This window comes from Heliangelus exortis, chromosome 27, assembly GCF_036169615.1.
Source record: "Heliangelus exortis chromosome 27, bHelExo1.hap1, whole genome shotgun sequence".
NCBI classification, from domain to species: domain Eukaryota; kingdom Metazoa; phylum Chordata; class Aves; order Apodiformes; family Trochilidae; genus Heliangelus; species Heliangelus exortis.
Window position 1 is genome coordinate 2031507 of NC_092448.1, and position 15835 is coordinate 2047341.

General features: G+C 53.2%; 1 protein-coding gene across 1 annotated transcript in view; it reads right to left on the reverse strand.

The window, feature by feature from the left end:
• MEF2D (myocyte enhancer factor 2D) overlaps nucleotides 1–15835 on the reverse strand; it is a 76406-nt gene that overhangs the window by 33539 nt on the left and 27032 nt on the right. The window contains 2 exon segments of the mRNA XM_071726948.1: nucleotides 37–240; nucleotides 5155–5562. Coding sequence (XP_071583049.1) covers nucleotides 37–240; nucleotides 5155–5208 — 258 coding nt within the window. The 5' untranslated portion in view covers nucleotides 5209–5562.

The following is a 15835-nucleotide window of genomic DNA, read 5'->3' on the forward strand; positions in this document are numbered from 1 at the left end:
TGGTTCCAGAGGCAGGGAGGGGATGTTTGGCCTCACCTCGATGATGTCTGCGTTGGTCCTGCTCTCGTGGGGCTCGTTGTACTCCGTGTACTTGAGCAGCACTTTGTCCATGTCAGTGCTGGCATATTGGAAGAGTTTGTTGGAGTGGTTGAAGATGATGAGGGCGATCTCACAGTCACACAGCACACTCAGCTCGTAGGCTTTCTTCATCAGCCCAAACTTCCTCTTGGTGAAGGTCACCTGAAAGCAAAAGGTTCAGAACCTGTGAGCACTGGGAGACAACTGGGAGACCACTGGAGGGGTAGGGAAAAGGAAGGGAAGAGGGAATTTTCTCAGCTTTCCCAACTGGACAACCCTTCCAAGCTCCCTCCCCAGCAGTTGGTGCCGTTGCCTATTTTGGGATCCTCCCAAGGCAGACACTTCACAAGCACAGAGATGATTCTCAGTGTTGGAAAGCACACAGTGCCAAAATCAAGAGAAAAGAAATTTCAGCAAAATCACCAGCAGAGCTGCCATCTGGCCGGGGGCTGGGGATTGTTGGGTTTTGGTTTTTTTTTTTCCTTTAAGTTGAACATTCAAGCAGCAGAGATCTCATCCTTGCTCCCTGCAGCAGCATCACAGCACCCAGCCCCAGGGACACAGAGCCAAGGGCTCAGCCACCCCAAACCTGCCCAGGGTGCTGCTCCACACCACCCATTGCACCCCCAAACCCCCCCAGTGTCACCCACATGGGCAGGGACCCCTCCCACAGCCCAGGGGGCTCCAAGCCCCATCCAACCTCCAACATTTCCAGGGATGGGGCAACCACAGCTTCTGGGGGTGACCTGGGGCTCAGCACCCTCACAGCAAGGAATTCCTTCCTCAGCTCTCAGCTCAGTCTCCCCTCTCCCAGTTTAAAGCCATCACATCCTTGCAGGCTGCCCAGGAGCTCCTCCCTCACGGAAGGGTTTGACCCCACGTGGGGCCTCGGCATTGACTGAAGAGCTTTAATTTGCACTTTCAGGGCAGGAGAGGGAAAGAGGCAGCTACATTGGCTCAACTCAAAGAATCACAGAATTGTTCTGGCAGGAAATGACCCTTAAGATCACCAAATACAGCCAGAACCCAACTCTACCAACTACTGACCCAACTCTCGTCAGTCAAGTGCTTAAACCACATCCCTCAGCACCACATCTCCAGGGTTTGGAAACCTCTCCGGGGTTTGGAAACCCCTCCAGGGATGATGGGGACCTGGGCCAGGCCCTGACAACCCTTTCCAGGGAGAAATTCTTCCCCAGCTCCAACCTAAACCTCTCCTGGCACAACTTGAGTTGTGCCAAAAGTTCCTCTTGTCCCATCCCTTGTTCCTTGGGAGCAGAGCCCGACCCCCCCTGGCTCCAACCTCCTCTCAGGGGGTTGCAGAGAGCCAGAAGGTCTCCCCTCAGCCTCCTCTGCTCCAGGATCAGCACCCCCAGGACCCTCAGATGCTCAGCTCCAATCAGTGCCACCCCACTGGTGCTCCAAGGACTTTACTCTGGAGCTTCCCCGTTCACACCAGCACTGGGACAGATCCACATCCCTGGGTGTGGAGCACACGGGGTTGGGAGCTGCCCATCCCCTGCCCATCCCCATCTCCCCAGGGGTGATTAAGCAGTAACAAGATTCAGCTCTAATCACCTCATCCTGGGGCTGCCACGTGCTCCCCCCCCACACCACCCCAGAATGCTCACGTTGCCACCACCCAACAGCTCCCATCCCCTGTCACACAAATTAAATTATTCCAGGGCCAGCACTGGTGTCATCTGCAAGTGGAGCTGTTGGAGCCATTCCAGAGGAGGTTCTGGAGCTGCTGGGAGGGCTGGAGCAGCTCTGGAGCCAGGGGGAGAGAGTTGGGGGTGTTCAGGCTGGAGAAGAGAAGGAGAAGGAGAAGGAGAAGAAGAAGGAGAAGGAGAAGGAGGAGAAAAAGGTTCTGGGGAGACCTTAGAGCACCTTCCAGTGCCTGAAGGGATCCAGGAAAGCTGGGGAGGGACTTGGGACAAGGGCCTGGAGGGATGGGATGAGGGGGAAGGGTTTCCAGCTGCAAGAGGGGAGATGGAGAGGAGATCTTGGGAAGGGATAAACTCTTTGGGGTGAGACCTGAGATCATCAAGTCCAACTGTCAGCCCAACACCACCATGCCCACTAAACCATGTCCCCAAGTGCCACATCTACATGTTTATTGAACACCTCCAGGGGTGGCCACCTTGCCAAAAAAACCCCTCACCAAAACACAGCTTGCTGGAAGCCACAAGCCCATTTGACCACCAAGAGAGGAGACAAAAGGCTGAGGTCCAAGTGCACGACCTCTTGGCCATGAAGACTCAACCCGAAGAGTGTTTGGGTGTTGCCCTTGAGCAACTGAGAAGAGCAGGGGATCACCTGCCCCAAACCAACCCAGGAGCTGAGCAGAGGACCCAAAGCCCCAAATAACCCTCGTGTAAATGCTCTGCATTCCCTCTGCAGACAGGGACCAGGTGGAGGAGCATCCATCCCTTCTTTGTGGCACCCCCACCTACTGCAGAGGAAAGCCAAGACCTATCTGCCACTTCTCCAGCCCCATCACACCAAACATCCATCAATGTCACCACCCTCATCTACCCATGACCTGGGACAGAAACCCCCTGCCACCACTCACAAGTCTCATCCAGAAGAATTAACCTTGTAAGTCTAAGAGGGTCATCAAATCTCATGCTCCAGGGCATAAGCCGATCACCAAAGGGGTCAGGAAGGAATTACTGGCCCCCAGGAGCAGGGATTTTTGCCTTTCCCCTGATGCAGAGCATATTGACCATTGCCAGAGTCAGGAGGCTGGTCCTGAAGGGCTGATGGTCTGATCTCTTCTGGCAAATCCCCTCCAGTAATTCCTCTAATGACATTAGTGACATTACTGACTCTTCCTTGCTCTCCTCCCCTGGTTTTGGCTCCTGCTGTAACTCTGGTCCTCCCCGTGCAGCCTCGGGGTCCACGGGAGGCCAAAATCCCAGGGTGGGGGCAGGGTTGGACTCAAGGGTGCTGTAGGGTGCGTGTAAGAGGCATGGGAGGAGCTGCACCTTGTAGTAAAGGCTTTGGAGACCCCCTCTCCAACCTGAATCACAGAAGGGTCTGAATTGGAAGGGACCTGAAAGCTCATCCAGTCCCATCCCCTGCCATGGGCAGGAACATCTCCCACCAGCCCAGGGTGCTCTGGGGACAGGGGAGAAGGTTTGGGGTGTTCAGTCTGGAGAAGAGAAGGGAGAAGGGAGAAGGGAGAAGGGAGAAGGGAGAAGGGAGAAGGGAGAAGGGAGAAGGGAGAAGAGGAAAGGAGAGGAGAGGAGAGGAGAGGAGAGGAGAGGAGAGGAGAGGAGAGGGAAGAGAGAAGAGAGAAGAGAGAAGAGAAGAGAAGAGAAGAGAAAAGAGAAGAGAAGAGAAGAGAAGAGAAGAGAAGAGAAGAGAAGAGAAGAGAAGAGAAGAGAAGAGAAGAGAAGAGAAGAGAAGAGAAGAGAAGAGAAGAGAAGAGAAGAGAAGAGAAGAGAAGAGAAGAGAAGGTTCTGGGGAGACCTCAGAGCACCTTCCAGTGCCTGAAGGGCTCCAGGAAAGCTGGGGAGGGACTTGGGACAAGGGCCTGGAGGGATGGGATGAGGGGGAAGGGTTTCCAGATGGAAGAGGGGAGATGGAGATCTTGGGGAGGGAGGGAGAAATTCTTTGGGGTGAGGGTGCTGAGCCCCAGGTCACCCCCAGAAGCTGTGGCTGCCCCATCCCTGGGAATGTTGGAGGTTGGATGGGGCTTGGAGCCCCCTGGGCTGGGGGAGGGGTCCCTGCCCATGGCAGGGGGGGCACTGGGGGAGCTTTAAGGTCCCTCCAACCCCAAAAACTCTGTGATCTGAGCCATGCTCCCACAGCTAAACCTCAGCTGGGCTTGGCTGGGAAGATCTCAGCATCTCCATCCCTCCTAAGCCCCCAGGACCATCTCAAAGACCTCCAAACCCCCTCCCACCACCTCAGCCTCTGCCTTGGCCGACTGACACCTCCTTCCATTCCAGATGTGCCACCAACCTTCAGCAGGACCAAACATTTCCCATTCCTGTCAATTTCCAAGGGGGCTCCAAGACCTGCAGATCCCTACCCCATCCCCCATAAAATCCACTCCATGTCCTTCCATAAGGACCAGCACCCCCTTTCCTGCTAATTAGGGAAATGAACAGGGCCATGAGCCACTGGGACATTGTCAAAAACCTTTCTAGCCACCAAATAAAGCTGTAATGAAGAAAACCTGCAATTTTCTCTTTTTTTTCCTGCCAAGCAATAAACCAGTTCAACCAATTCTGTTATTTGCCACTTTTTAAGCATTCGGGATATATACACCTATTTATTTTTATTTTTTTAAACTTATTTCTGTAATAAAAGCAGTAAAAAAACCAGCAACGTGGCCCCCAGGCCATGCTGGGGCATCCACAGAGATTTGGAGCTCCAGGAGCACAGGAACCCATGGAGCAACCAGAGCTGCCTGAAAATCTTGTGGTTAAGGGGAAATACAGTGATGGAATCATCAGAGAATTAACCTGGTTCAGTAGAATCCCAGAAATAATGAGGCTGGAAAAGACCTCTGAGAACATCAAGTCTGGTCCAACCCAAAGAACTTGTAAATCTGGGGAAAATCTGCTTTTTTTTGTCTTATTTTTTTTCCTCTGAGACACACACGTGTATTCCTACACATGTGTCTAAGGCTTGGCTTCAACAGAGCAAAAGGGGGAAAAAAAATCAGATTCCTCTAAGTTTTCAATTGAAATAAAAACCGAACAACATAAAAAAAAACCCTCAGGAATAATTTGGGTCGTTTGCATTCAGAAAAAAAAACGGATCCTTGTTGTGGTGGCTGCCTTTTGTTGGAAAAACCTGATGGAAAATGTCAACTGAAATCTATTTGCTGTGAGACCCAAAATAAAAAAATAAAATATAAAAAAAAAAAAAAAAAAAAGGAATTAACTGGAGGAGATCCTTCCTTCTGGAAAAACACTTAAGATGGAAGCAAGGTGAGGACCTCAATGCCTGGGTGGGGGCTGCTCCTCTGGTTTTTGGGGGGGCTTTTGGGGTTGGATTTAATGAGCTAAAAGGTCTTTTCCCAGCCCACCCATTCCGTGGCTCTCTGGAAGCACCAACCTGGCGGTTCCGTTCGTCCGTGATCCTCTGGATCTGGATCTTTTTCCTCCCCATCTTCTCCGGAGATCCTCAGGGCACCCGGGACGACTTGGGTTGAAGGGGGAAGGGGAAAAATCACCCCCCTCCCCCTTTTAAAATGCTTTCATTAAAGCAGGGGAGGCTTTGGGGAGGGTTTGGGGTGGGGTGGTTTTTTTTGGTTTTTTGTTTTTTGAAGATGATGGGGAAAAAAAAAAAAAAAAAAACGACCCCCCCAAAAAAATTTTAAAAGTCCAAAATAAAATAAATAAATAAATAAAAGTTGGTTTTGGTTTTTTGTTTGTTTTTTTTTTTTTTTTGCTTCACTCTTTGCTCAGTTCATGGTATCCTCATCCGTGGCCAGATCCAGCAGGGCTGAGGCTACTCAGAAACCTGCAGAGAGAAAGAGATGGCAGTGAGACCCTTTTTGTCCCCAAAACCCCATCCAAGAGTCTGTCCCCTCCCCACCCCCCAGCCCCAGGGGGTCCCTGCTCCATCCTCCCTCTCTGGGGGTTTGCAAAAGGGATTTATCCCCAAAAAAACCCCAGATGAGCCCAAAAATGTGCTGGAGGACACAGGGAAGCTCCTGGAGGAGGAGATGGCAGCACCAAGCCCAGGAATCATTATTCCTCCCTGAGGTTTTTTTGGGTTTTTTTTCACTTTATTAAGTCATAAGCAGTCAAGTAGCTGGTGATTAGCTGGGGCAATTTAAATCCATCTCCAATTTCTGCATTAATCTTCAATTTGGAATTTTAAAGTGCTTTTATTTGATTACTTAAAAAAAAAAATTAAAAAAAAAAAATCCCTATAATCAGGCACAGAAACCTAATTCTTAGGGGGAAGAGGACTCCAAAGGATGCTGAGACAGCCTGGGACCCAACAACAGAGGAGTTGGGTGCTCCCATCAGTCTGAGAGGGTGCAGATGGGTTCAGGGGGATCCTTTCCTCCCCATTTCACCCGGATTTTTCAGCACCGTAGGGAGGGGGAGGCAGCCAGGGGGTTCATTTTTCCCCAGCTCTCTTTTTCTCTCCAAGTGGCTGGATAAGAGTGGTGATAACTTTGCATTTCAGGAGAGGGTGCCCCGTGCCAAGAGCAGAGGGAAAAGCTGATCCCAAAATAGCTTCCTATCTGCCTCGACTTGGCACCCCCTGGTCACAAAAAAGCATGGAAAAAAAAAAAAGAAAACAAATCCCATAATCCCAAATTCACCTGCAGCCAGCCCTGACCCCCCCACACCCTCCTGAGCCCCCAAGGACCTTGGGCCCCTCCTTCACCTCCTCATTCCAACAATAAATTCTCCCCTTTCAGGGTTCCTTGGATTGGGTGACTCACTTCATTGTTTTCTCTGCTTTTTTTTTTTTTTTTTTTTTGGAGGGGGGGTGGGAGTTAAAATTCTTTGGGAAGCCTCGTGCCTTCTGGTTCCAGCAGCCAAGAGAGGAACAGGGTAACTTTTCCCCCTCCACCCCAAAAAAACCCACAATTTCCTCTCCCAAGACAAGCAATGGGGAGCCCAGCAAGGAGCCTAGAGAGATCAAGGGCAAGAAAAAAATTCCCAAAGGGTTGGTCCCAGAGCACCCCTGATCCCAGAGCACCCCCACTCCTAAAGCACCTCTGGCTGCAAAGCATCACAGGTCCCAGCTCACTGGTCCCAGAGCATCCCCAGTTGCAGAGCTTCACTGGTCCCAGAGCATCACTGGTCCCAGAGCATCCCCAGTGCCAGATCCTCCCTGATCCCACAGCATTTCCAGTCCCATTTCCAACATCATTCTGAGCCCACTCAGAATGGTCCCAGACCACCCCTGGTCCCAGAGCATCCCCAGTGCCAGACTCTCACTGGTCCCAGAGCATCACTGGTCCCAGAGCATCCCCATGTCAGGCTACCACTGGTCCCAGAGCATCCCCAGTTGCAGAGCCTCACTGGTCCCAGACTCTCACTGGTCCCAGACCACCCCTGGTCCCAGAGCATCCCCAGTGCCAGGCTATCACTGGTCCCAGAGCAGTTCCAGTCCCATTTCCACCATCAGAATGGTCCCAGAGCATCCCCAATCCTAAAGCATCTCTGGCTGCAAAGCATCACAGGTCCCAGCTCACTGGTCCCAGAGCATCCTCAGTGCCAGACTCTCACTGGTCCCGGAGCATCCCCAGTTGCAGAGCCTCACTGGTCCCAGACTCTCACTGGTCCCAGAGCTTTTCCAGTCCCATTTCCACCATCACTCTGAGTCCACTCAAATCCGGGAGCTGAGCTGAGGATTTTGCACGCGTGGGGAAAACTCTGGCAGGGCAAGAAGATTCTGCTGAGTTTGCTTTGGAGTTTTTCCCCTCTGGACTTTCTGTTTCTTTCAACCAGCTGCAAAATATTCACCTTCCCCAACCCCAAAAGTGCCAGGAGCAGCATGAAGCAGCAACAGCTCTGCATCCGGACCCGGGGCAAGATGCTAATTTTTTCCTTGTGCTGCAGCTCTTGGAGAGAGGAACCCTCTGAAAAGAGGCTGGATTTACTGTCCAAACCAGAGAGGAACTCTCCAGAAGCAACAATAAACACTGGAGAACAACTGGGCAGTAAATTTCAAGGCACTGAAAGGAAACAGATTTGAACACAATTCAGTTGGGGGACTTTTGCACAGGATGCAACCCTGGCCAAAAGGAATGGGATGGAGGAGAAAACCCCAGCCCTGCTTCCCCAGCCCATCCAAACCACATTCCCCTCCCCCTGCTGCAACTAAAAACCAGCTGCTTTGCTACAAATCACCTTTTTCAACCATTTTCAAAGCCACGTCCTTTCTGCTGCTCCCAAATCCCCAGCCCTGGGTTCCCTGGATGGGAACCATTGCCCCAGCCCCAGGGTTTGCTCCCAGATAAAAAGTGTCCCAAGGTGACTTTTCAACTTTTTTTTTTTTTTTTCCCTGCAGATTTCCCCATGGCCAAAGATGGCCCTGGCCCTGCTTTTTTTTTTTTCCTTGTCATCCTGGGAGAAAAAAGAGCTGCCTGGGGGATGCTCTTGATCCCTCTGCCCTGCATGGGAAGGAGAACACCTTGCAGTGAGCAGGGAGCTCAGGTGGGATTAAAAGGAGGGATGGAAAAAATCCCAGCACCTCCAAACTCATCCCACAGAGGGGATTGAAACCTCCTCCCTTTTCTCTTCATGCTCCCAGTTGGGTTGCTTTTTTTTTTTTTTTCCCCCAACATATTTTTAAACCCAGGTATTTTCAGGTTTCCTGCCCAGGTGGCTGTTTCAGAAAGCCCAACCACAGCTTTGAGTTTCTGATCAGCACCTGCAAGTGCAAGAAAACCTGGAAAGATTCCCCACCCCCCCCAGCAATGCCACTGCCTGCTCAGACCCAACCCAGCAGCACCCACCCTGCACCCAGCCAGCACCCCTTGAGCTCCTTTTCCTTCTCCAGAGAATTCCTCTGGCTCCCTAAGTGCTCCCCTGAAGCACTGGGAGCCTCCTCTGGGAGCAGGTGGAATTTGAGCATTTAAATCTATCTCTAGCCAAGCACCCAGAACCCTTTGGGACTTTTAAAAGGAGTTAAAACTCCTAAATAACTTTTTCCCATTTGGAGTCATGGGTGGGTTTGTTCATTAAATGGCATTAAAACATCTTTTTTTTCCTTCTGAAACAGCAGCTCCTTTCTTCTCAGCTTGCTTTTCCAAGGTTCACAAGGCTCAGGGCCCCAGAGCCCATGGGATCCTCCCATCCCATTTGGGATGAGGTGTCCACATCCCCACTGCCACCAACACCAGTGGGTGGGTTCAGCCCAGCCCTTAGGAGACACAGGAGAATCTCCACTGCCCCAGCACCTGAACCCAGCTTGGGATGGCTCAAAAAATGGTGCAGAGGGGGTTTGGGTCCCTCCCCCCCCTCGTGGTGCCACCATCCCACTGGTACCACTGGTACCCATCTCCATGGCAACCCCCGAGCATCCTGGTACCAGGGGGTCCACAAATATCCCAACCAGGGACCCAGAACCCCGGGAAGCAAAGCCCAGGGCATGGCAGCAAGGCCCCAGTGCTGGCTAAAAACTCATCCCATCCCTCTGCAGCACCCCAAGGATTGGGCAAGGGGAAAACTCCCAGGAGAAGCAGTGGGATGGAGGCAGCCAGCAGCACCCACAGCCCCCCCCTCCCCTCCTGCCCTCCACCCCCTCAGCCCAGGATGACTATCACAGCAATTAGCACACATGCCAATTAACTCTGAGCAGGTGCTGGTTAACTCTGTGCTGAGTAATTCATCCCCAGCTCCCAGCAAATTGCTTTAAATTGGAGAGAGGGGAGAGGGAGCTGGGTTGGCAGTTTGCAAATGGGGGAAGAAAGGAGAAGGAAAAAAAAAAAAAAAAATCAGAGAGGAATCTCAGCTGGGAGAGGTTTTTTACAAACCAAGGAATTTGGGGGTGCTGAATCCTGAGAGCTGGGAGGCAGGAGACCTGATACCTCTTCTAAGTCTTTTTTTTTCTATGTATTTCCCACCTATTTCACCTGCTCCTGCCTGGTCCCACCTTGCTCCATCATTTCTCCCTCTTCCATTTCTCCTCACCAGCCTTCCCTGTGCCTCACATTCTCTTTCTGCTATTTTTAAGAGACTTTTTAATGTCCCTTTTTAGTTTCCTCCTCACTAAAGTCAGCCCTGACCCAGCCATCCAGCCCCCCCCTGCTATTAAAACCTCCTTAAAAACCCCAACCTGCAAAGCCTTGTGCCTCTCAGCATGACCTCAGCTGAAATAAACCAAACTTTGCCCAGGCACCTAGGAAGGAAAGATCAAACAAACCCCAAAAAGCTTTAGGAAGATAAATAAAGGCAAATAAATGAATCCTTAAAAAAAAAAAATATTCCTATGAAGCTCTGCAGAGCTTTGCTTTTCCCTAACGCTTCCCAGTCCACTCCTGGGAAAAAAATACGGATGGGTTCATGGTGGTACCAGTTCCCAAGGAACATTTTCCCCATTTTCATCCCCAAAGTAGGGCCAGGACCACCTCTGGCCATGGGGAAATCTGCAAAAGGAGCTTCACGGGGCAGCTGGAGGCTGGGAAAAAAAAAAACAAGGAAGGAAAATTGAAAAGGAACCAAACATTCCCATGCAAAGGTGCTGAAACGTGGGTCATGGGATGGAGATGGATGGGAGGATGTCCCAGGACAGCACAGAAAGCCCCAAACTGAAGGGAGGGAAGAAGGTGACAGCTACAGAGGAGCAAACCCCAAAGCACTGCCCTGGCACCCACCACTCCTCCCCATCCTTCCCCCAGGATCTGCAAGAATTTTTCCAAAGAAAGGTTCATCCCTTCATCCCACCTTGGCTCCACCAAAGGGCTGAGATCAGCCCAGCTCCTGGACAGGGTTAGAGGGTGCAGGAATTCACAGAATCCCAGCTCACCCTGGCAGAAAGGTTTTGGTGTCTGCCAGGAGGAGATTTGGCCCCTTTGGCCCCCCTCAGGAGGAGCTTTTTCCCTTGACTCTTCTGTCATGGAATCCCAGACTGGTTTAGGTTTTATCCCATTCCAGCCCAGGAACCCATCCCAGGGGGGTGGGAAAAGGGGATCTGGGTGCAAATCCTACAGCTACAAACGCTCTGATGCCCACTGGGAATTTCTCACCCACTCCACAGCCACAGCCCAAGGATGGGAAGAGTGGAACTGGAGGAAAAATCACCACTCAGAGTGGTTCCTAAAACCAGGGATGGCTGGGGGGGGAACAGGGTTGGGGGCTGCTCTGGATGGGGGGGCAATCATGGAATCATGGAATGGTTTGGGTTTTGAGGGACCTCAAAACTCATCCAGTGCCATGGGCAGGGACCCCTCCCACAGCCCAGGGGGCTCCAAGCCCCATCCAACCTCCAACATTCCCAGGGATAGGGCAGCCACAGCTTCTGGGGGTGACCTGGGGCTCAGCACCCTCACCCCAAAGAATTTCTCCCTCCCTCCCCAAGATCTCCTCTCCATCTCCCCTCTTGCAGCTGGAAACCTTTCCCCCTCATCCCATCCCTCCAGGCCCTTGTCCCAAGTCCCTCCCCAGCTTTCCTGGAGCCCTTCAGGCACTGGAAGGTGCTCTGAGGTCTCCCCAGAACCTTCTCCTTTTTCTCCTCCTTTTCTCCTTCTCCTTCTCCTTCTCCAGCCTCAACACCCCCAACTCTCTCCCCCTGGCTCCAGAGCTGCTCCAGCCCTCCCAGCAGCTCCAGGACCTCCTCTGGAATGGCTCCAACAGCTCCGTGTCCTTCTGCTGATGGGGACCCCAGAGCTGGACCCAGCTTTACCCCAGGGATTTCCCCAGAGGGGACCAGAGGGGACAATCCCCTCCCTGGTGCTGCTCCCACTGCTGGGGGGGCTTGAGCTGCCAGGGGATGTGGTTGACACCCAGGGATCCGGGGTGGGTGCTGAGCCCCTCACTGGGGTGAGGGTGTGGGGAGGTTGGGCTGAGCTGTGGGAGGGAGCAGTGATGCTCTGGAGGTGACAATTACACTCTGGAGGTGACAATGACACTCTGGAGGTGCTGAGAGCAGCCCCAGTGCCCTGCTGCAAACTTTGCAGCTTTTAGCACCCAAAGGAGTTGGGCTGAGGCAGGAGGTGGCTGAGGAGCCCCAAGCTCAGACCCCCCACCAAAAAGAGGCAAAAAGAGCACAAAGTGGCCCAGGTCCCCAAGCCTTGGCCCGAGGCTGCCAGGTCCCTTCCCCACCCATGGGAAGGGATGGATCCATCCCTCAAGGATATGGATGCAGTTCCAGGCCCCTCCTGACCCCCCTGCAGCTCCTGCCTTCCAGTTTCCTCCCTGCCTGCTGCCCCTTGGGCACTGATTTGTTTTCTCCTGCCACATCCTCCAGGCTGACACCAAGGACTTGTGGTTTCCTTCCTGGGGGCTGCAGGATCTGTGGGATGGGGGCATCCTGAGGAGCAGAGAACCGAGTCCTGCTGGCTTGCCCCTTCTCAAAGATCAAGCTGCACCCTCCAGTGCCCCCAAAATTTCTGGGTTTCTACATCAAACCCAAGTCCTGCAAAAGCCCCCAGGGCTGCTGGCTGGGCAGGGGCTGAAGGAGACCATCTGAGATCATCTCCAAAGCACAGGATTAGAGAATTCTTTTGGCTGGAAAAGTTATTCCAAGATCACCCAGTCCCCCCCATCCCTGCCCAGTCCCCACCACCCCAAGTCCCTCAGCCCCACATCTCCAGGGCTCTGAAACCCCTCCAGGGATGATGGGGACCTGGGCCAGGCCCTGACAACCCTTTCCAGGGAGAAATTCTTCCCCAGCTCCAACCTAAACCTCCCCTGGCACAACTTGAGTTGTGCCAAAAGTTCCTCTTGGCCCATCCCTTGTTCCTTGGGAGCAGAGTCCGACCCCCCCTGGCTCCAACCTCCTCTCAGGGGCTTTGCCTCTTCCCTAAAATCCAGCACCTGGATTCCCCATGGTGTTGTTTTTCCCACCCTCCCAGCAGGGAGATGAATTTACACCACTGATGGGCCAAGCTGGGTTTGGTGTAGAACTGGGGGGGGGGTGGGAGGGGGGAAGCATCATCCCCCCCAGGAGGAGGCAGCACTGGGGAGATGCATCCAAGCTGGGACAACCTCAGCTCCCCCAGTCCTGTTCCTGGGAAGGATTTGAAACTGGGAAGGACTCATGGAGAGCTCCAATTCATGAAGAGCTCCAGCTCAGGAAGAGCACGAACCCACGAAGGACCCCAACTCATGAAGGGCTTGAACTTATGAAAGACCCCAACTCATAAAAGACCCCAACTCATAAAAGACCCCAACTCATAAAAGACCCCAACTCATGAAAGACCCCAACTCATGAAAGACTCCAACCCTGAAGAGCTCCAGCTCATGAAAAACTTCAGCTCATGAAGAGACTGAACCCCTGAAGGATTCCAGGTCATGAAAGACCCCAACTCATAAAAGACCCCAACTCATGAAAGACCCCAACTCATGAAAGACCCCAACTCATGAAAGACCCCAACACTGAAGAGCTCCAGCTCACGAAGAGTCTGAACCCATGAAGGGCTCCAACTCATGGAGGATTTGAGCTCATGAAGGGCTCCACCTTGCCAGCTCAGCACAGTTTGGCACCTCTTTATCTGCAAACCAAGATCAACCCCACACCAACGAGCTGAAGTCCCCTCCAAAGCTTCCATCCTGGTTTCAGGGTGATGCTGCTGCTATCGGGGTTCCTGTGTGAAGCTCCCCAAGATGCAGGGGGAGGGGAAAGCTCCTGAAACGTGGCTCAGGACCACAACTGCAGTGCCAAAGCCTCCCTGGGACCAAATCCTGATCTCCCAGCAGGTGTAAATCCAAAGCTGAGCTGCAATCCCTGCCCTGCACCTGATTCTGGATCCATTCCCGTGGGATCCGGCTGCAGGTACCGAGCCTGGGAGGCTCTGGAGAGCAGAACTGGAGCTGAATTCAATCAGATCTCCCCCTCCCCGAGGAATTGGGAAAAGACAGAGCTATTCCTGACCCAGATTCAGGCTCTCTCTGGAGAAAAGCAGATGCCAAGCGTGCAGCCAGCTCTGCTGAGCTGTAACAAAACCCCGCGGCGTGCCAGGACCGGAGGAGTCTGGGGGTGGGGGGGAAAAGCAGAGCCCTGAAAAGCTGCTGGAGAACTGGAGTCTGCAGGGGGAAAAAAGAAGGGTTTGGAGGAGGAATTATCAATCCCAGGCTCGTGTTCTCTTCCCCTGCAGCTCATCCAAACGTTTGCATCCCTGTGGAGCCAGACAAATGCCACCAAACCAGAGTGACAGCCCCAGGGTGGCAGCACCCTGGTCCCCTGCACCTCAAATCCCACTGTGTGTCCCCCCCCCCCAGGAGTGCCACCATCCCTGGGGCACAGCCACACACCTCCCCTGGGCCACCAGAGCCAGCAGAGCCTGGGGAGGGGACCTGGGGCAGGTGGGGGTCCCAGGCAAGGTCACCATGGCCCAAAAGCCACCCAGGGACCTGGTGTCACCCGGTGTCACCCAGTGCCAAGGTGAGGACGTGGCCTTGAAGAGGAAAAGCCCAGGGGACCAGAGGGTGTCCCAGGGTGGCAGCTGGTCCTCAGTGCTGGAGATGCTGCAGGGAAGGAGCAGGAGGGAGGAATCAACCCATGGAATTAACCCCGAGGGGCTGGAGAGCCCCGTGCTACAGGGACCTTCACAGCTCCACCAGAAAAGTGCAAAGGCTGAGGCAGCCACCAGAAAACCCTCATGACCTTCAGCAGTGACCTTGGTGGTGCCAGCCTTGCAGAAGGGACACCCAGGACACCCGGGACCCTGCAAGCCCTGCTGTGGGGTCAGCATCCCCCACACACACAGCTGGGAGCAGCTGAGTGCAGGGGTCACCTCCATCCCAATCCAGCCTCCATCCCAATCCAGCCCCATCCATCCTCCATCCCTACCCATCCTCCATCCCCATGCACCTTCAATCCCCATCCATTCCCACCCATCCTCCATCTCCACCCATCCTCATTCATTCTCCATCCCCACTCATCCTCCTTTCCCATCCATCCTCCAGCCCCACCCATCCTCCATCTCCATCCATCCCCATTTTTTCCATCCCCAGCCATTCTTTATCCATCCTCTATCCCCATCCATTCCCATCCATCCTCCAGCCCATCCATCCTCCATCCAGCCCCATTTGTTCTCCATTTCCATCCATCCTCCATCTCCATCCATTCCCACCCATTTTCCATCCCCATCCATCCCCATTCATTCTCCATCCCCATCCATCCTCCCATCTTCACCCATCTTCCATTTCCATCCATTCCCATCCATCCTCCATCTCCACCCATCCTCCATTCCCATCCATCCTCCATCTCCATCCATTCCCATTTTTTCCATCCCCATCCATTCCCATCCATCCTCCATCTCCTTCCATCCTCCATCTCCATCCATCCCCATTTGTTCTCCATCCCCACCCATCCTCCATCTCCATCCATCCCCATTTTTTCCATCCCCATCCATTCCCACCCATCCTCCATCCCCATCCATCCCCATTTTTTCCATTCACCCTCCATCTCCATCCACTCCATCCCCCTCCATCCAGATCCACCCCCACCCACCCTCCATCCCCAGGGAGGAGCAGTCAGACCACCCAAACCCTTTTCCCCTTTTCCCTCCATCCATCACCAGCTCCAGAGCTGGAGCCTGGGAGTTATTTTCCAAGTAGGTTTTTCCAGATGAAGGGAAGAGGGAGCTCATTATCCACCTCTGCTGCCCACCCCCCCTGGCTCCCTGCAGGGCATGAAATAACCACCTGCTGGCTCCTGCTCTCTGCCAAGCAGATTGCAGCTTCCCCTGTCACTGTTGTCAGAGCCCAATTTCAATACCTGCTAATGTGGAGGTTTAATATGACAGATGAGAGGTTGACTCATTAAAAAAAAATGTAATAATAACCAAAAAAAAAAAAAAAAAAAAAAAAAAAAAAAGAGCAAGAAGGAGAGAGTTGGATTTGGGGTCAGCTCCCCCACTCCTGCACCAGGAGGATGTCAAAACCATCCTTGCAGGGACCTGAAGCAGCTCCTGCCCCCCCAAACCAGACCCACTGTGGGGATTTTCACTGGAGTTGAGGCCACAGGGAGGAAAAGGGAGGGGGAAGATGTAGCCAGAGTTTTGGGGGCTCCCCCAGCCCTTGCTCCCCCCCCCCCCCGGAGTGGGGGATGGAGGAGAAGCCTCAGGTTTGGGGTTTTCCTCTCAAATGGGAAACCATTA